Genomic DNA, 21,509 nt, shown 5'->3' on the forward strand with positions numbered 1-21,509 from the left:
AATTTGCAGATTATTTTCTAAATTATCATTTTTCTGCAGGGTTTTCAGCAAAGATCGTGACGAGATGGCACGCGCCAGATGTTTGTTGGGTCATATTTTCTTTACAATTCTTAGATTTTGTCATCGATTCCGGTAAGACAGAGTAAGGAAGATTAGCAATTGCTGCGGTAATTGCAATTGCAGTACGATTATAAGCATCTCTGAATTCGTACATACCTTTCTCAATACCTGTAGGGCATTTGCTATCACGCTCTTTCTTTTTCTCTGGGCCAAATATTGCATTTACCGTACCTTGCCACAGACGCTCACTTTGATATCCATCGCCCCAAAGGCCGATGTCATAAGTCCACCAAACCAAGGATCCAGCGATTGCCATCTTGATCGCCAGAGATCCAATTCTCAGTAAAAGACGAGGCTTTGGAGGTGGAGATGGTTTGAAACATGGTTCTGGACACATTTGATGCATTTCTTCAACTGTGCACATTCTGATCCGATGGCCCATTTCAAAAATAGGAGCATGGTTGGGTCTAGTATTGGGTTTTGGGCATGGCGGTTGGGTTGGTTTCAACTTCATGATTCTTGCCCCTGAGGATTCGGGATAGATAGTTGGCTTATCGCCTTTATTTAAATTGTTATCACATTTATCAGTTTTGATTGTGCAATCTGGCCTTAAATCGAACTTTGCTCGTACATACTCCGCCTTGTTGTACATCAGCATTTTGGTTTTGTTCCCGTCTGCCGTACATTCTGACTGTTTTACTAGCTTTGCAAGAACGGGATCTTCAATCGGCGCTTTACTTTTTTTTCCTTCGGGCATTTTATTTGGGATGGCTCGGTTTATTTATGTGGTGTGAAACTATTACAAATTATGTTAAACTTTGGAAAATTAATGGAATTTAAAATATTGAATCTGACATTTTGATTTGACGTTGCGTCGGTATAAAAATTGCTCTGCTTTTGTTTATGTTTTTAAATTTTGTACATTTGGAGACATTTCGCGTCTTTATAATTGTTGATTAGATAATTATAATTTATAAACGAAGGAACTCCAAAAGCAATGATTTTGGTTTGCGACTGATCGAATTTCATGCTGTAAGCCGATCGTCGATTTGTTTTTCGGATATATAACAAAGTAAATCTTTGGATCGAATTTGACATTATATGAATTATGACATGTATTTTAAATTGATTTTGTTGTTGATACATTTTAACGAGGTGAAAGAATCTCAATTTTTGGTCATATAATAAATTAATATTATATTTAGTATTTAGTATTGAAAAATTTATAATTTATAGTTTGGATTTAGTATTAAAAAATAGTTTATACATTGTAAGATCAACTCCAATCAGGTAGCGTGTAAAATATATGTATATGAAATGTTCTTAAACAACATAATAATAACTTGTGTGAAAATAAATTCTCAATATTACCATTCTTCGATAAATCTTCCACATTATACGTACGCACATGTGCGTGTTGTAAAGTTTGATTTTCTTTATTCGTTTGAACATAAATATCAATCAATATATCTAACAGTTTCATACAAAAATATGTAGCTATGTGCTCGGGGAGTTTTCTGAACGCAATGTATACATATATATATATATATATATATATATACATATATATATATATAATATATACATATATATATAATATATACATATATATATATATATATATATATATATATAAATATATAAATCGCATTTACTGAGGGGCGTAAAATGATCCGACTCGATTATTTATGATATCTGTTTCGGGGCGAAAGGCTACATTAATAACTTACACACCCCGTGTATGCACAGTGAAAAATTACGGCGATAAATTGTATTACACACATATATGAAGGCACCGAGCTTTACAGATGTAAGAATTCGTGAGTATGGATACTGATATATATATATATATATATATATATATATATATATATAGAGTTATTATATATATATATATATATATATAAACAAAAATCACAACATACCTTTAATAAAATCCACAACAAAATTCTGGTTGAAGTGCTTGCTGAAGTTGAATCAATCTGTAAGAGAAATTATTGATTAATTAACCGATGAATGGTAAATATTAAAAAGAAGCTTAGATTTAAATTTTATTAGTATTATAAACTTATTCTATATGCAATACATATTCCCAAAATCGTCATTTCTTATTAAATATTCTTTCGATATGCATTTAGCAAGTTTCTTTTTTGGTAAAACTTAAATTATTTATCTATTGTTATAAGAATATGATGAATTTTAAAATAGATGATTGTAGTGAACTGAAAAGTTTGTGAAAGATACTTTATAATCAGATAATTGTATGTGAATTATAACAAACAGTTTAAAATTTTCTCAATTTATTCATACCACTTATACGAAATATATATAAATAATTACAAAAGTTAAATATGTTAAAATTTCCTTGCGGATGTTGTAGAATTTAACGATATTTAATATAAACTAGTGGCGTATGGCATCGTGCCTTAAGGAAAATTGCTGGGCCTTCCCATAATGTAACGATGTTTGAAGAATATTAAATGTTTTCAAATAGACTATTATAAATAAATACTGTAACATTGTCTAATATTTATAAGAATTATATAAACCGAATTGCAAATTTAAAATCATTTATTGAAAGTATATAAGTGAGCATTAGAACTTTAGCAAGAATTAAAATTAAAATCTTTTTAAAAAAACTAATCAGCTCAGCTACCTATCAATAGGAATCTAATGTTTTTTAAACCATTCAAATCGGTTAATCCGTGCGCCCGAAAATGTGGACTAAAAAATGCGGACATACAACAACACAAAACACACACACATACATTTCTGAGGTATGCCAAAATGTTCAGAAACCTTCAAAAGGTTAAGAAATGCAAAAACTTCACTATAACTACCCTAGGGGAAGTTAATTATATTTGAAATATAATTAACATGTTTTTATTTATATATTAATAATAATTTAATTTTTCTTAATGAAATACTTTTTGTTTTTAGTATAGTTTTGAAGGTACATAGTTTCATGTAGTGTTTATGTTTTTTCATTAAATTTTTGAACTGAAGAGGTATCAAAGATAGAGATTCGAAACGTATGGAAACCTATTAAAAATTTGTAGAAGCATAATTTATTTTCTATTATTGGGTGCCTGCTTATAAAGAATATCTGATATTCAAAATAAATTTTTATATCTGTGTTTTTAATGTATTAAAAATAATGCAGCAAAATATATTTCAATTGATTATATTATTTTCATATAAAAACACAGATCACAAATATGTTATAAAAATAAAATAAAGAAAGTGAAAATAATCCTAGCATTGCGGAGTTGAAGGTGTATACTGATAGTATTAGAAAGATTATAATAATTTTAAAAATATACCATCTTTAGATCGACAATGGAGTATAATCACAAAAGTTTGTAGAACTGTTTTACTTAAATTCTAATACTGTTTAATAAATAATCAAGGTAAAAGTGTAATGCCATAAACACGATTAACACTTGCAGTAAAATTTTATCGAAATAGAAAATTTCAAATTTCAAATTTCTAAACTAATCAAAAATTTTAAACGACAGGTATTCCCCAAAGTTTAGTAGTTAGGACTACGGGATTTCAATCGAAGTTCTCAGGTTCGATACCTCAGAACAGCATTATGTCTGGTAGTATAGAAAACAATATGTTTCCAAATGGAAATAGCCTTCACCAAACTTTTCTAAATCTAAAAATAGAAGTCACAATTTTTATAGAAATTGTAATAATAAAAAGTCATCACATAGATATACAGTTTCGACTGCCATCTATAAAAATCGACCTACTTAGATAATTTCACATCACAACAGCTTATAGAACTCCAACATCTGATCGCTGTTCAAATAACAATAATAAAAAGTCACATGGCTAAGTAAATTTTTGTTAATGAATTATTAAATTATAATTATTTTATTTAGAATTCTTTAGTAAATATAATTTATCTCTACTAATACTAAACAAGTTGCCTTATTATTGGTTATTAAATATTTATACAAAATTACATATTTTTGTGAGTAAACTGATCCCGCATGCATACTTCTCCTATACATCCTGCGAGAAAAGAATGATAGGTTTACATCAGTGGGTCATTATTTATGTAGAGAGCCCGAACATAAGTTTGAGAAATGACGTCTATATATATAAAAGAGACATCTGAAAGGAGGTTTTTCGAAGGGAATATAGAAACTCCTTCCAATTATTTAAAAAAATGACCATACTACGTGTGCTAATGGACGTATCAAATGTATAATATATGTTAGGTCTTAATAAGTAGGCTGTATATCATCTTTTATGTGTAGTTTAAGTATTTTATTATATGAATGTCAGATGTAGTATATTCGTGTTAAACAAGTTTATTTACTTGTCTCAATTTATTTCTCAACCAAATGACTAAATAAATGTATAAATGTTTGACAAATTTCATAAAACATGAAATTTCATTGCGAACAACGATATGTTGTGATTGATAGAATGTGAAGCAAAATTGTATATTTAAATTTTAATCAAATTGATACATGTACCTACTATGTTAGAAGCAAAACCAAAAATGAGTTTGTTTATTTGATAATTATATTTCAATCTAAGTTGGATAAGCAAGTTAATTTTTATTTTTTTCCCACGTTCATTATATTATATTTTAATATTTTCAAATACGCGTGGGATCTTGATAAAATAGTTGTAAGCGCCCGGCGCAATGTTTATTAAAAAAGTCAATTAAAAATCACTACGCACAGACACTTAATTACCTCGAAGGACCAGATATAATTTATCATTAGAATGGCTATATCAGACCTTTAAAATATGTAAGTTAAATAAGTTGGTTAGTTAATAATAGTATTTATTTGTATGATGTTCACGGTTCAAGTTATGCGTACAGAATGGATAATTTCTTATAACTATCTTAGTACCTAGAGTAGGGTAGGAAATTATTTTATTACAGATTAGAGGGAGTTCAGTATAGAGTTTTGTTCAGGTAGAGGGAGATGGATAAATAAAATTTGTGAGGCTCGAACAATAGTTATGTACATTTATCCATATTTATTTTCAATTTACTACAAAGTTTAAGTTTTTGAATCAAAACCTTCAAATTTAAAATTTAAATATTTCAAATAAAGCATTCCAGATTCAGATAGTCAAAGTAGAACAAAAGCTTTGCAGACTTTTTAAACATTAAATATTTTAATTGAGGAAAGAAAGCAATGAATTTTTATGTTTAATAAGCATACTTATTAATAAAACATAAAGAGTAGTGTGCTCAATATATTCTATTGTTAATATCAATTCAACTACAATTTAGATCAAGATAGAATAATTTAGATCATAGAAATGATATCTATAAGCATCATGGTAATTTGCAGTAGAATTAATTGTTTCTTGTAGTACTATCAAAAAAACTAATTATATTTTGACTTGAAATGCACATATTTTATAACATTTTTTTTATAACTCATTTTCGAAATTTTCTTGGTTTTTTATATTCGTCATAAAGAAGTGACTGGGCTTTCATTATGAACAAGTATACTCGTCATGTATATAGTTTTTGGATCATCTAAATCAGTGATTCCCAAAGTGATTAATATGGATTCCTTATTTTTCCAATAACTATTTTACAATCTTTTATAAATGTTGCACAATTTTCTTTACTTAGTTGTTTTCTTTATAAATATTATACATGACTTTTCAATATGAATAGTATGATATAAGAAAATAGAAAATAATATGGTATGTTGTTTGGGAATATCTACCATGGATCCCCATTTTCATTTTGTGGATACCTAAATTTTGCAGACATGGACCTCTGAAGGTCTATATTTGGACCACTTAGGAATCACTGATCTAGATGATCCAAGTATACTCGTCAATCACAGTTAACCGCTTAATAATAAAAAATTATAGACCGATTCTAGCACATAACAAATTTTATCGTAAAGCTATTTTATGAAGAACTTTCCATACAAAAGCGTTCTAAATATTTTCAAAAGTCATGTAGTTGCTGTGCAGTCAGGCGTTTTTCTCAGGCTGTCAGATAGAAAACCTAACCTAGAAACCGCATATGTGTCAAAAAAAAAAACGATCTTAGATAACAGGGTCTTTCTGACACACTTTCATACAATCGATTGGCGTTGCAGTTTATGTGTAAAACGCATGAACAAACAGCAAATACATGACGTGTTGACAATATTCGGTATGATTCAGAAGGATAATGTATGGAAGTTGGAGCGTAACATGGACTTGCCATAACATTGGACTGTTATGCGACAGAATCGGCTCATAAGTCCAAATTCTTATAATCCATGTAAAAATCTCATGGTTTTCTTTATCGTAAGACAAAAATCAATAGCTTTACCAAGCCCTGATACAAATATCAAATAAATTACTGTGAACATGATCACATATTCATGTCGTGTAGCGAAAACACTGCAAGCGAAAATTCGCGAATACTCTCATAACATCGCGATATGCCATCGGTGAGTAAGGATGATGTATTAAGATACGCGGCCGTAAGTCACCTGCCGAATTACAGAGAGCTCCAGCGGCGCTCCTTCAACCTCGCTTAAATTTTTCTTTATCCGAATGAAATCGTTTCGATGACTGCCGGCGAAGTCTTAAATTGTCGAGATGATATCGACGATATCAAGAATATAAAACATGATTTGCGGCAACGAAATAAATTTTGGTATTGCGGTCACGGGTAGGAATATAAAAATTTCATTTGTTTCATTTTATTTAATATCCTGTTGTTTATATTTTATGCATATTAACAATTATATTATTTGGTTCTGGATTATTTGGTATTTTTTATTACTTTTCTGTTTTAATTTTTTTAGAATCAACAACATGTTTGCGATGGACAGCATACGTATTACTATGTTCAAATTTTACTTGTTAGTTAAATTGTGATAAAAATTTATATAAATATAACAAGTTTAACCCTTCCCACTCGGCCGTCTCCTCCGAGACGCACGGTATTTTGTATGTACATTCGTATTGAAGCGTTTATAATGTAGAATTTTATTTATTTAGCCAACTATCATAAAATAAATAGCATAGCGTTATCTTTATACAATTCTAATTTTTTAATTACAATATTTATTACAACTGGTAAATAATTTAACATCAAGTAATAATAATGAACAATAACATAAATTATAATAAAAAAGAGTACAAAATAAAGGATAGTATTTACATTAAAATGATATCCGTAGTATGATGATTTAAAATAAAATTAAAGCAAATAATAATAATAATAAAATTAATAAATAAAATAAATAAAATTTTTTAATAATAAAAATGATACTAGAAAAATAATAAAGTTCTAAAATAATACACAATAATATCATGTTTACAGCAGGTATGTTTTCGTCAAAATGCGGCACCAGTTGCTGGTATATTGAATCAGCGCCAAGTGGTATTAATATTATTATTGTCATTTAGTTTTATTTTTATGGCACACGAATCTTAATATATACAAATTTTGTCAGTGAAAATAAAGTTTTAATCTATGTTAGTACCAACATCTAATTTAATGAGATTATTAATTTAAATATTATGACAATAAAGATTATACTGCTTCAATTTTATAGCTACTTCATTGTTTATTTGTTAATACATAGGAAGGTGCAAAGTTGAAGGTTCGCGGGTAAAGAGGTTCACATTTATCATTATCTCAAAAACAAGTTTGTTTTTTTCATTAATAATTAGCAATCAAAATATATCAAAAACAAGTAAAGTATTATATTTTTTTAACGATACTATTTAGAAGTGGAAGTACAAAGATGATAAACCAGCCATAACATTAAATAGTGTGACGTTATAATGATATGAACATTTATAACAAAAGTATATTTTTATTTGATAGTTTATTTGGTTTGGATTCTTTTATTTAGATTATAATAACTGATGATAACTTAGCTACTCATAACTACCTCTGCTGCTAAATATTTTTGGCAAAATATCAGATCAAGGTTATATACAGTGTGTACAATGTGCCCAAGTAATTTGAATTTTGCAGTGGTTGAGTAATGTAGCTATTATTTTTAAAATTCATTCAAAATTTAAAATATGATCTTGGATCTGTTCGCCTCCAGGCTGTTCCTTTTTACACTGCTTATGGAGTAACTGTAAACAAACACTTCTCTAATTAGGAATTAACTAGAAGTTTTATTGAACATAGTTCTCTGGTTGCTTTTTGTTTGATACGTGTTATGTTTAGTAAGCATAATTACTGAAAGTTAAAATAGACCTTTGTACCCCGCCCTACCTTTATATACTTTCTTGCTAAGCGAAACTGTGCATAAAAATGCTCAAATTTATAGTAATGATTGTAAAAATATTATTTGTTTTTTTATAATTAAAACAGCAATCTGTTTAGTGGTTATGAAGATATATAAGAAAATTGCAAAAGTTTGAACAAATTAAATTTTTCAAATTATTCGTAAGCAATTGATGAAAATATGGTAATTTTTCTCAATTTTTCTAGTTTACAAATTAAATATAGTTACATAAATTTAAGTATATTTGAAAAATAATGTATTTATCTCTCTATCTTCTTATACAGTAACTATATACAATTTTGATGAACTATAAAATATAATAGCTTATAAAAACCTCGTAGTATATTATTAACTGACAATTTAAACTTTATAAAAAATCCAAAATATAAAAAAAAATGGATTAGACTAAATATATGTTGCTCATCTATTTAAACGATAATCATTAAAACATTTATAAAAATTTTATTACTGATGGTAATCTGATACAATATATACATTCTGAGACTTGTCGAAATTTTAATTTATTGCAATAAAATTTGATATCATACGATCGTAAGTGATACTATTTGACATTTTAATGTCGACATCCTACCGGGAATCGAAATCCAAGACAGTGTGGTTCAAATACCGTTTGTGAGTTGATGGGAGTTTAATTCGGGACCCCTTATAGCGTGATGAGACCTATACAATAACTCGTAAGTTTATATTTATATTAATGTTTCGAATTATTTATTATTCAACTCGGTTCCATGCTGTTCGTGTTCCCAAACAGTCTTCAAATTGACATTCACATGATAAATTTATTGATCACACAATATATTGAAGATTATTTGGGGTATTTTTGTCAATCAAGATATGTTGTTTTAGATTTTTTATGAAAAGATGATGTTAGTCTGAAGTCTAATGATCTTTACTCATGTATAAACGTATCCATGATATATGTTTGATATTAGTGTATATAAGAAGTTTGTTCAAATTGTGGATATTTTGAATATGAATGTCTTTAAAATACCCAAATCCTACTTTATAGTGAAGGAAGTCAGTTTTTGCAAATGCTATGTTTTTAACAATATCACAGAACATTTTTCAAATAAATTTAGAGTATGCTAATAGGAATTAGGATTTATCAACTAATATTAAAATTTAAATGTCTATATGTTAAACTATATATTACAAAAAAAGGTCTCGATACTGATGTTCAAAAAATCTAAGCAAAACAATTTTTTTTGTTATTTATTAACAATCTAATTATATTTTATTAATTGTTATGCTGAGATGTGCAAATAAAAATGAAGAATAAAATAAAATAATGATATGCATAAAAATATGCATATAAATAATTCTTACATAGGCAAAAAAATAATAAGTGGATTCAATTACATATTCTGATATAAAAATACACAAATCGTCCCAAAGAACAATTTGTGAATTACTGATGTAACTAAAAATTTATATTCCCAAATGAATTAATAAAAAAAAAACAAGAAATCAATCGAACCAGGGTTTTTTGGTAAATTTAAATGTGATTGTAAATATAATAATCACTTAATTTATTGTAAAATTTGAAAATACATTGCCCAAATTGATTAAATTATTAACTTTTATTAATAATTGATGAGTTAATAACGTATCGAGGCAAAGACATGGTTAAAACTATGTTATATGAACTTAATATTTTTTGACGTTGAAACATAAGTATCGAATGAAAAAATTAGGAAATACTTTTCGACACTAGGTATGAGTCATAATTCAACTAGGAATGTACAAAATAATAAATACATACAGTAGCAATAAAAAAACTAAAAAATGAATGAACATGCATAGCAACCAAGATAAGAAATTCAAGATGTAAAAATGATAGAAACACAGAATCATTATGACAAAGTCATACCAATCATCATGGGTGACATTTCTAGGTAGGTAAATCCATTCCATTAAATTTGTTTTTTTTTTAAATATTCTGTAATCATTATTATTAATATTGTTAACATCATTGTTAATCTACAAAATGTTTTGACAGAAAGACCTAGTGATGAAACGTATTTAATAGTAATTAAACATCTCAAATAAAATGTTTTTCATTTATTGTATTAATTGTTCGGTAAAGAAACATATATATATATATATATATATATATATATATATATATATAAAATAATAATCAATAAGTATCAATAAGTTTTTAACTTCCGTAGGGCAAGTTATAATAATAGCAAAAAAATCAAAAATATTTTTTTTATGTATCTTTACGTTTCAGAGGTTTCTGAACATTTTTGCATACTTTAGAAAAAATGGATGTATGTGTCTGTGTATGCGGATACAAATTTTCGTCGACGATTTCGGGAACACGGTTAACCGATTTCATTTATTCAAAGAGCATTCGAATGCTGTTGATAAGGAGACGTGCAGATTAGTTTTTGGCGAAGTCAGGTCTAGATGTTCCAAAGATACGGGGCAAAAAGTGCCAAAAACGGTAACTTAGTTTTTAAGAGAACGGAGCGTCCGATTTTAATAATTTTAAATACATTTTACTTGTGTTGACAAGGTGAAGAACCGATCAAATTTTCATAAAGGCAGGACTAGCGGTTTCGGAGATCTAATAAAAAAAGTAAAAAAAAAAGCCATTTGGCGGTCAAAAATGATTATTAGACATATGCACATTGAATTATCAGATATTTTATAGAGATTTTAACAATAAGTATAATTTTGGTTTACATTCCTATGGGTTCCGTACCAATGTTTACGCGTTAGACGTCGACGCGGCGCTTACGCGGTTTGATATTTCGTCTTTATGCAGTTAAAGCAGTACGATTGCTTTGAAAAAAAGTTTAGATTTTTCAAAATATGTCAAAATAAAGAAAACATTTTTTTTTCAAAAAAAAAATTTTAAAAAAAAATTTAAAAAAAAAATTTTTTTCAAAGAAAAGTAATTTTTTGTCTAATTGTTTGTCAAAAATCTTATTTTTCCGAAGTAAATTTTTTTCAAAAATGTTAATCGTTTTTAAAAAAATAATATTTTTGGTACGGGAAGTTCCAGCAATTTGCCTTAAGGGGTTAGGGGTACTTGCAGGCACGAAAAAATGAGTGTTTTCAGTATTTTTTTTTTGTTATTAAACGATGTTTTTCTACAAAAATATTAATACAGCATTATTATACAATGTTTTGACTTGATGTAACAAAAATTTCAGAAAAAAAAATCAATATTCCCAAAGTTATAGCTGTTTTTGTTGACCCTGTTTCGAAAAACGGTCCTGGCGGTGACCATCATAACTCCTTGGAGATTCATCTAAAATCAATCAAATTAAAAAAATAGTTTTATGAATAGTTAATCCCGGGCCGGATCGAAGGTTTTCTTTTTTTTGCAAAAATTAACAAAATGGCAGCATCAGAAAGAAAAAATCTAGATTTTTGGGTAAAAAATCAACAGTTAATTGGTCTTAAAAAATTCAAATTTTTGAAAAAATAAAAATCCTTCGATCAGGCACGAGTTTATTATGTATTCTAAAAGCTGTATGAATTTCATTAAAATTTACTAAGTGGTTTTCGAGTTACAGTGGTCACCGTTTCAAAAAACATAGTTTTGAGAAAAACGCGTTTAAAGTTTCACATTGGATTTACGTACAGAAATTCGAATTATTGAATTACTTAAACCGAGTCATCTATATCTGGGCCATATAATAGTTCATCAGTCATTGTGTAAGTTTCCAAAATTTCCATTTGCTGTTGCCTACAAAGCATTCTGGCCTCCTGAGTGTTCTCGTTGGCGCGCTGATCTGCCACTTTCACACGTGCAGCATACAATTTTTCAGCATACCAATGGGAATTATACCCACAATTAGGTTCTAGGGTATCCATAATCAATAATAATAATTATGTATATGCATTCAGCAATTTGTACGATAGTAAAACTAGTATTCACGGTTTCTAAGTATATTTTTTACACTAGTTGGTTGAAGCTTTTAATTTTTTCTGATTATGGATTTAATCTTGAACTACACATCTTGAAAGTAAATTATCATTGCTGAGATCGTCGTAAATCGGTTTGAAAGCGTTTAAAACATCAGGAGGTGAGGGAGAATGATCTTGAGTATAAGTATCGAGCTCTCCTCTTGCGTCAACGCGCTGGTAAGAGTCCAATAACTCAAAAAGTTATCATCGGATCAACTTGAAATTTTCAGAGAATATTTTCAAGATGTTACCCTTAATGAAAATGCAAAAAAATAAAAATCAATTTTTCAAAAATCTCAAGTACCCCTAACCCCTTAAGGCACGATGCCTTAATTGCCTTAAGACAGAATTCCACTTACAGCTAGTTTTATTGATATGATCATCTTAAACATGGCTTCAATCAAACCCTGAAACCGACTTTCTGCAACCACGTCATCGCAGCCAGTGCAGATGCAGAAAACGACATTTTAATTACGCTATAATATATTTTGCTCATGGCGTTTACACAGAAATAATAACTCGCAAATTACCAGAATCGTTTATTCTACAGTAACGTTTATACATCTTGAGATATTAATCGCTGAGCAACAACAGTTAATATATTTTAATGTCACTATTTGAAATAAAACGACTACAGGTGGTATGATGTGTAAATATCATTTTAATGTTCGAGGTAAATGTAAATGTAATGATCTTATATTCATCGTATTTATTGTGCAACGGGCAACCTTACATTACACACTTGAAAAGATAGATTCACAACATGCTTCCAAATGTAATCAGGCCTATATAAAATATTGCAATTTGTTCTTGTGGGGTGCATGGCATCGTGACTTAAGGCAAATTGCTGGAACTTCCCGTACCAAAAATTATTTTTTTTTAAAAAGATTAACATTTTTGAAAAAAAAATTAGTCTGAAAAAATTAGATTTTTGAGAAACTATAAATTATTGACAAATATTTACTTTTTTTGAAAAAAAGACTTTTTGTAGAAAAATTTATTTTGAAATAATTTGGAACTTTTTTCAAAGCAATCGTACTGCTTTAACTGCCCAGAGACAAAATATCGAAGCGCGTAAGCGCCGTGTCGCCGTCTAAAGGATAAACATTGGCACGGAACCCATAGGAACGTAGACAAAATTTATACTTATTCTTAGAATCTCTATAAAATATCTGATAATTTGATGTCCATATGTCTAATGATCATTTTTGATCGCCAAATGGCATTTTTTTACTTTTTTTACTGAATCTCCGAAATTGCTAGACCTGCCTTCATGAAAATTTGATCAATTCTTCATCTTGCTAATACAAGTGAAATGTTTTTTGAATTATTCAAATCGGACGCTCCGTTCTCTTAAAAACTGAGTTACCGTTTTTGGCACTTTTTGCCCCATATCTTCGGAACGGCTAGACCTGCCTTCGCCAAAAACTAATCAGCACGTCTCCTTTTGTATCGAAAATCTGTATCCGCACACACACACATACACGCACACACACACATAAATCCATTTTTTCTAAGGTACGCCAAAGTGTTCAAAAGGTTTTGAAACGTAAAGGGTATATAAAAATTTTCGATTTTTTTTGCCATTACTATAACTTGCCTTACGGGAAGTTATATATATATATATATATAATATATATATATATTTATATATATATGATTTAGTAGTTAGTTTTGATGTTGAAATATGTGAGTGTGTTCTTGAGGGCGATACATCAAACAAAGAAAAGCCAAAGATTTATAAAATAATCTTTATTTCGAAACGTTTCGACATTCAATTTAATGTCATCATCAGTGGATATGACGTTGGTTGGTTACATATAGAGAAGTGTACACAGCACTAGAGATTGGCACTAACATTTATACAACTAACTTGACAACACTATGCATTTTTTATAATTTTTCGTATGATGTAAACAGAAGAATGATAGTTTTATTGAACAAAAATATAAGTAGAATTATGTAATTTCTGCCACGACTTCTGTACTTTGCGAGTACCGAGGCATGTATGATTACATGCCTCGGCATATTCGTGTATGTAAGTGTGTAGTATGTACGTATGAATAGATACATCGATCTTTTTCTGAGAGAACAGATCAATTGAATTTACTAATTCAAAAAACATTCGAATAGTATTCATAAGGAGGCGTGCTGAGTAGTTCTTGGTAAAGGCAGATCTAATAATAAATACAAGATTTGTTTTAATTTTATTGGGATTCATATCAAAACTTTTAATTTTTTTTAGAAGTTCACAAAAGTCTTTCAAACAAATATTTTCTACATTTTTGACAGTACGGATCAACCGAACATTTTTTATTAAAACAACGAAATTAAATATAATCTGATACATCTACTTGTTCTTACCTCAGACTGCATGGATGTCATCATTTCTTCGCAAAACTGCACAGAGTCAAGTTTTTCACACACAAACTCACACTATGTTTTACGCGAAATTATATAAAATTGATTTAATTAGCACTTTTGTTATAATACTCAATTAATTTACGCGAATTACATTACTTACTGCACTCACTTCTATTTTAAAAACTTTTTTTATTAGTCTGAAAGAAATTTATGGATTAGTGAAGGATACGGTCACAAACTTATTCATAATAAAAATTATAATTATATCAATAGTTAATTATAAAATTGTTCTACATTTTCTAACTATAACCTAATTTGCGGTTTAACCTATCTATTGGACGTTATCAATTTACACTCTATATTAATACAATTTAATGATAACTTTGCAAAAACAATTTAAAAGAAAATAAAAAAAATGACGTCATCGAAGAGTTTTCACAAAATCTTGTAAATTGGTGTATGTGTATGAAATTATGCCTATTTGTAAATTGATGTAACTTTCCAATTAGTTAAGAAGATTAGAAAGAAGTACCTGATTAAAATATTTGTAAAAAAGTGAAAATATTCGAATAAAAAATGACAGGAAGCAAAGAAAGTCAACAGAACTAAAAAATTATTAATAAATTATTTTTGTGAATCCACAACGAGACGTGTGACCGTACCCTTAGCAATCATGCCTAGAAATAAAAACGCGCTGACCTTTATTTAAAATCACCGATTCTTCTGGAACATCCCGATTACCAATTTGTTGTCTGAAAAATAAAGAAAAAATTGATAATTTTCTAATATTTTATGAAATAATGGTTTATCATAAAAAATCAATGCATTACCTCGTGATTTCCAGAAGAGAGCTGACCAGGAACCAGGAACGGAGAACCGGTAACAAGACATTATCACTGCACTAAAACACTATAAAGGCCATTATAAAAAACTACATAAACACTGAAAAAACGATAAAACCCGAATTAAAAAAATCGCTCAAAAATCGAGAAAAACACTTAACATAAATACAACACTGTTTTGTCCGCAAAACTACCGAAAATGTTCAATTACGCTTATTTCACTATCACTACTGTATTTTCATTGTACTTGTAATGGTTTTAATTCCGTAGTTTTGTGTAGTAACATATGTATCTTTGATTTTGTGTATTTTTCATGATATTTAGTTGTCTTGTTGTTTTAGTGATTTGTTTACTCAGTTTTTGAAATGTTTTTATGGACCTCTGTTCTCTGTTCTTCTGCAGAAAATAAATATATAAATTTAAACAAAATATATTTTATGAATTATATTATTTGTATATATAAATATATAAATCGATCCGCGTCATTTCAGACTAATTTCTGACATTTCTGTATAATACGCAAAAAAAAGAACTAAATGCTATACCAAATGCCCATTGAAATGTGACAAATGAACCCAATTACGATATAAATACGTACTTACATTAAAAATATTTTTTATTTATAGTAATGTCCATATCTAAGTTTATAATCTGCAATATTTTTACTACAATATTGAATTTATTACCAGTTGTATTTAATATACTAATTTTAAGTAATTGTATGTCGATTCTGATGGTTGCGCAAGAAGACGTAAAACCGGTGCACGACTCGGCATGCATCGGCACGTGCAGATATATTAGCACGAACGACATTGCACGATTTAACACGAGGTGGGCGAATCTATTATTTTTGATAAGGGGAGGACACATAGATTGACCTTGAAAAAATGTACGAATTTAACAATTATTCAGACTTTTGTAGCACATTTGAAGGAATGTCAAAGAGGATGGGCGAATCCAATATTTGCGCCTTAGGTGAGGCCATATCAAAATATTCTAAATTTATATGAAGAAATTGCATGAAATTTACTATTATTCAGATTTTTGTAACTTGTAACTTGATCGAATTCTAAGTAGGACGTAACCACTTTTGCGCATAAGGGGAGATCTTATCATAATATTTAAAATATACCACAATTTTAAAAACTAATATTTGCACTTAAGCGGTGTTTTTATTATAAAAGTTTACAAATATTCATAATAAATTTTCTGTATATTTTAATATATGATTTTTATATTAGCTATCAATTTAATTATTATTAACAGTATTTAGTTTTGTTTTATATATTACATTATTAAAATAAACGCAAAAATTACAATATTTGAAGTAGGTGTAAGTGGCTTTATGCCTTAGGCCATAATTTGCCATAAATTAATATGATTCTTTATAAATAATTATTTGTAAACATGTCGGAAAGTTTATGCAACTTGCCTTTAGGCAAAATATTCATCATTTTGGTAATATTTATTTTAAGTATAATAAGATATGTCTTATAATGTGAGCCCCTTCAATATCGACTTATTAGTGCATATTTTTTCTTACTTACATTTATATATTCACCGAATAAATGCGATATTAATCTAGATTTTGGAAAACTGCTAACAGTTTTTCTTCGCTCTTACATATACATTTTGTCATTTTAATTGTATTTATTTGTAGAAATAGAAACTAATTTTATAAATGTAAAATAATAATGTATCATCACATCCCACATAATGCAAACTGCAACTGGAACGAGTTTTAGAATTTGATCTTGTATTTGAAGGTAAATAATAAAACTCGTAAATTATTTTTAATTGTCAATTAACTCGTTAATTATTTGTATACAATTATTTGTAATAAAACATCTAAGTGGTATGTTTAAATGTATCCTAATAAAAATATTCAAAATATTGTTTTGTCAAATAATTTGTGGGAAATAAAAAGCAAGTTGTAATTTACGTTGCAAATGATTGGATTATTTCTTATTAATGATTCCTAATTATTTGAGCAACACATGTATGAATATTTTTAATATTATTATTTTGAACAGCAATCAGAACTTAAGAGTCTTGTAAGCAGTTGTGCTGATTGGACTTAATACTAGTTTTACAGATGACAACCCAATTGCCCTATCTCTGTGTGATGAATTATTATGTATTACAATTTCTGTAATAGGGCAAATATTTATTAATGAAGCAATGCCGGATCAGAGCTAATTTCGCTTGAGCAAAAATTGCTAGCGATACTTCCAAGTAAACCGTTGTCACTACTACTTGACAGGTGCCATAAAATGTCACCCAATCTTAGCTGCAAAAGTTGATATAAAAATTAAAAAAGCTTGGTATTCGATGTCTGGTTCTTCCATTTAATAATAATACTATCCTTATGTAATTAGAATTTAGGAGTAGAGCCCGTAAGCTATTGTACTAATTTGATCTAATACTATATTTAATACCAGTCGGTTCTACAGATCAAGCAACTCAAATAGTTATTCTATCTCTGTGTGATATATTATTATTACAATTTATGTAATGAGACAAATATTTAATGATGCAGGGTTGTTTTTACTTGGAAACATTACAGCACATATATTTTTAAGTGAAAACTACAGTCACTAATGCTTGACAACAGTCTCCAAGCGAGATCAAACCCTGGACTTCTGAATCCAGGCCTTTACATACGAGCCATAATATAAATGTTACCCAGGACTTAACGAGTACCATAAAATGTGACACAAAATTAAAAGGTCTTGGTATTCCATGCCTGGTTTTTCCATTTAAGAATAAAACTAATATTATGCAATCTAAACTTCGGAGTAGAACCCATAAGTTATTGCCCTAATTTTGAATTTGACTTAAAACCATACTCTACACTAGTTGGTTCTACAGATGACAACCCAAAAAGTAATCCTATTTTTTGTGTGGTAAATTATTATTATAATTTCTGTAATAGGACGAATATTGCATACGGCAATGCCGGCAGGATCAGGGCTATTTTCGCTTGGAATAATTTCCTATTTATATTTCCAAGTGAAAACCGTTGTAGCTACTGCTTGACAACAGACTGCTCGAAGCGGGATCGAACCCGGGACTTCAGATTCAGATCCAGTCTAGCAACATACGAGGGAGCCCATATTTATGAATATGTATATAAATAGTTTTAACCATCTTATAAACGATATCCAGGATTTCACGAGTATATACCATAAAATGTCACGCAATCTTAGCTGCACAAGTTGACATAAAAATTAAAAGGGCTTGTGGGCTTGGTATTCCATGTCTGGTTCTCCCATTTAATAATAACATTCTAGCGTTATGAAAGACAAACATCGGACAGGTTTGATAACAATGGTCGCGTAAATATCATAATTTCCTGATTGCTATTATTACAAGCGTTGACAGAAAGCCGTGCATTGTATGCAAATTTCAATCGTTCGCCGAGTCAAGTTTGAACGCAAAAGTCGAGAGCTGAACCGCTAGTTGTATGTAACCGACATTAAACAAACGCCACAGTTAATCAACAGATATCTCCGCAGTCGTTAGGCAAATATGTTAATCATTTATTTTCATATGCGGTAATTGCGCACCAATTAACCGCTGTAATTTATGCGGTGCGGTTTTACCTCGTGACATTTTAATCAGCGCCGCGCAGAATTCCAGGCGCGAGTCGCGTCAACTTTCGACCGCCGGGCGGTCGGCGTATCGCGATGGTTGAACTTTGTGATCGTTTATTAACCACACAAGTGAATGAAATATTCGATTTAGAGTTGAAACGTTTTAAAGATATTTGTAATGAAAGAAGGTAGGAAAATAATATATAATGTAAATATTAATAATTTATTATTCATTTGTATAGAAGTTATCGTATATGGAGTTGCTGTGTATCCTGTTTATAGAAGTGCCACTAAATCGTTAATATTATATATTATTAATTTTTTAAAAACTAAATATATTTTTTTAACTATATAATCTGGAATACTGCATATAATTACTGCATAATAGTTAATAATAAAATTTTATATTAATAATCTAAATTATTAATATTATTATAATTAATAATAATATAAATTATAATGAACAATTTAACTTAACTACGGATAGGGATGAGGAGACATAAAAAATACATTTTGTTTGCAATGTGATATCGGTAGATCCAATTAACCGGTTAATAACTTTGCAAATTAGTAAAGTATTGTTCAGCTTATTGCTTAGTCTATTAGAAGTTAATGTGGAATCGAAGAAGAAATTATCTAGTATCCAATCTCGTAAAAGCAAACTTGCAAAAAGTTCAAATAAACAAGCAGGGTCTCTTTCAATAATTCATAAAGCAAAATTAGAACTACAATATTAAACGCGACAGTAGCATTCAAATTTAGTTAATGATGAAACTAAGAAAATGTTATATTTTTTTAAATTTAGATAGCCCAGCTGAATAGAAATGGAAAATTGCGGTTTGATTTAGTTGAACGGAAAAAAAGGAAAATGGGGAGTCAGTGTCTAGAAAATGACTTATCTAAGAAATTCAATGGTTAAATTTGTTTTTAGTAGAAACTGCATGCGGGCGCTGAAGATCTCTGGACGAGCATCTGGACTTTCATTTAAAAGAGCTTAAATATCAAAGACAATCTCATTGTATAAACTTTTCACGAAAAATAAAAATTTTTGAAGTAAAAACTCTTTCATGAAACAAAGCCATAGAAAATATTCCGATGGAGTATTTGTGCAATTATAATGATTATTAAAATTAATTAAAAGCAATCAGAAAAAGGAGTATCATATGCTGTTATGATTAAATACACAGTGAATTAAACACTACACATGTGTACATGTACTTTCACATGCATACCTACCCGCATATAAATATTTGGGCTAAAAATTGTAAATTTTATATTAGTGACTACTAATTTAGGTAAGGTTTATTTTTTTATTCAAATTTACACAATGAAGGTTATTATACTAAAAGTTGTTGAGCTATATTAAACATAAATAATTAAAATGCAGAAGAAGAAACGAAATGTTAAGACTTTGGTGGTATTTTTTTATCTATAGGATTTTCCTTATTAAGCCCCTTATAGGTTCAACCATATCAAACTAATAAGCCATTTTTGAGTTTAGGGTGATGAAATTTACTACTGAAGAGATGTAGAAATCATCGTGTAAGATTTCTCATTAACAAAGAATAGAGCATCAGCTCGTACAGAGAGCCTCAGAATCGTACATAGAGTCTTAGTTTTAAACTCTCATTTTTGTAGAATAGTGTCAAATTTGTTCTACCATCCACTAAAAAAATCTATAAGCTAACGAATTATGCCAATTGAGATCATTGTTTAATAATTTCATAATTCAACTATAGTGATTACAAATAAGACTATAGAATACTAAAACGACGTGAATCTATTTACAATATAATGGCGACATATCGATGCCATTATAATAACCTTTTCCTGAATGGTTTTAACAAGCAATTTACAACGTACCTTAGCCATTTGTTATTTAGTATACACGTACATTCTAGTCTACTCAAATATCTAGTCTACTCAATAATCACAATATTTCTGCTCAACTACACATGACCATTATAACCTAACTAACCTTACTTTCTTTGATGTTGCATGCCGCCATGCTGAGCTACCAGCATCATCATTTAATGTCGCTCACAGGTGGCAGTGCTGACAGTCAAAATGGCCACCACAGCAAACGCAAAACTTTGTATCAAATGGAAGCCGCGAAAACAAAAAAAAAAATCACTGAACATTGCCGACGTGGAAACAACGACGAAAAAAGAAGCTGGTTAAAAAATAAATAAGCACACAGGCAGAGGCGTCAGCAAAAAGAACTATGAGGAAATATGTGAATTGTAATAAAATTTATAAAATTGTAATTGTATATTAAAAACTGGTCCTGAGGCAGTTTAGGTATAATGTATATATATAATTTTTTATACTATAGTATATATTATGAAGTTTAGATTTACTTTTTTATACGTTCCTTAACATGTAATGAAAATATCTATAATAAGTTGAATTCTCTAGTATTATTTAGTTCCTGAAGGAGAAGTTTATGTTTT

General features: G+C 28.9%; 1 protein-coding gene across 1 annotated transcript in view; it reads left to right on the forward strand.

Annotated features, from left to right (window-relative positions):
* The window catches only part of LOC113371095 (regulator of nonsense transcripts 1-like), a 3,518-nt gene extending 3,497 nt beyond the window's left edge, over window positions 1-21 (forward strand). The window contains exon 5 of the mRNA XM_026611740.1: window positions 10-21. Within this exon, the coding sequence (XP_026467525.1) occupies window positions 10-21 (12 nt within the window). The remainder of the gene's footprint in view (window positions 1-9) is intronic.
* The last annotated feature ends 21,488 nt before the right edge of the window (window positions 22-21,509 follow it).

This window comes from Ctenocephalides felis, unplaced genomic scaffold (assembly GCF_003426905.1).
Source record: "Ctenocephalides felis isolate EL2017-DRISC unplaced genomic scaffold, ASM342690v1 CF-g0.4_SCAFFOLD_01492, whole genome shotgun sequence".
NCBI lineage: Eukaryota > Metazoa > Arthropoda > Insecta > Siphonaptera > Pulicidae > Ctenocephalides > Ctenocephalides felis.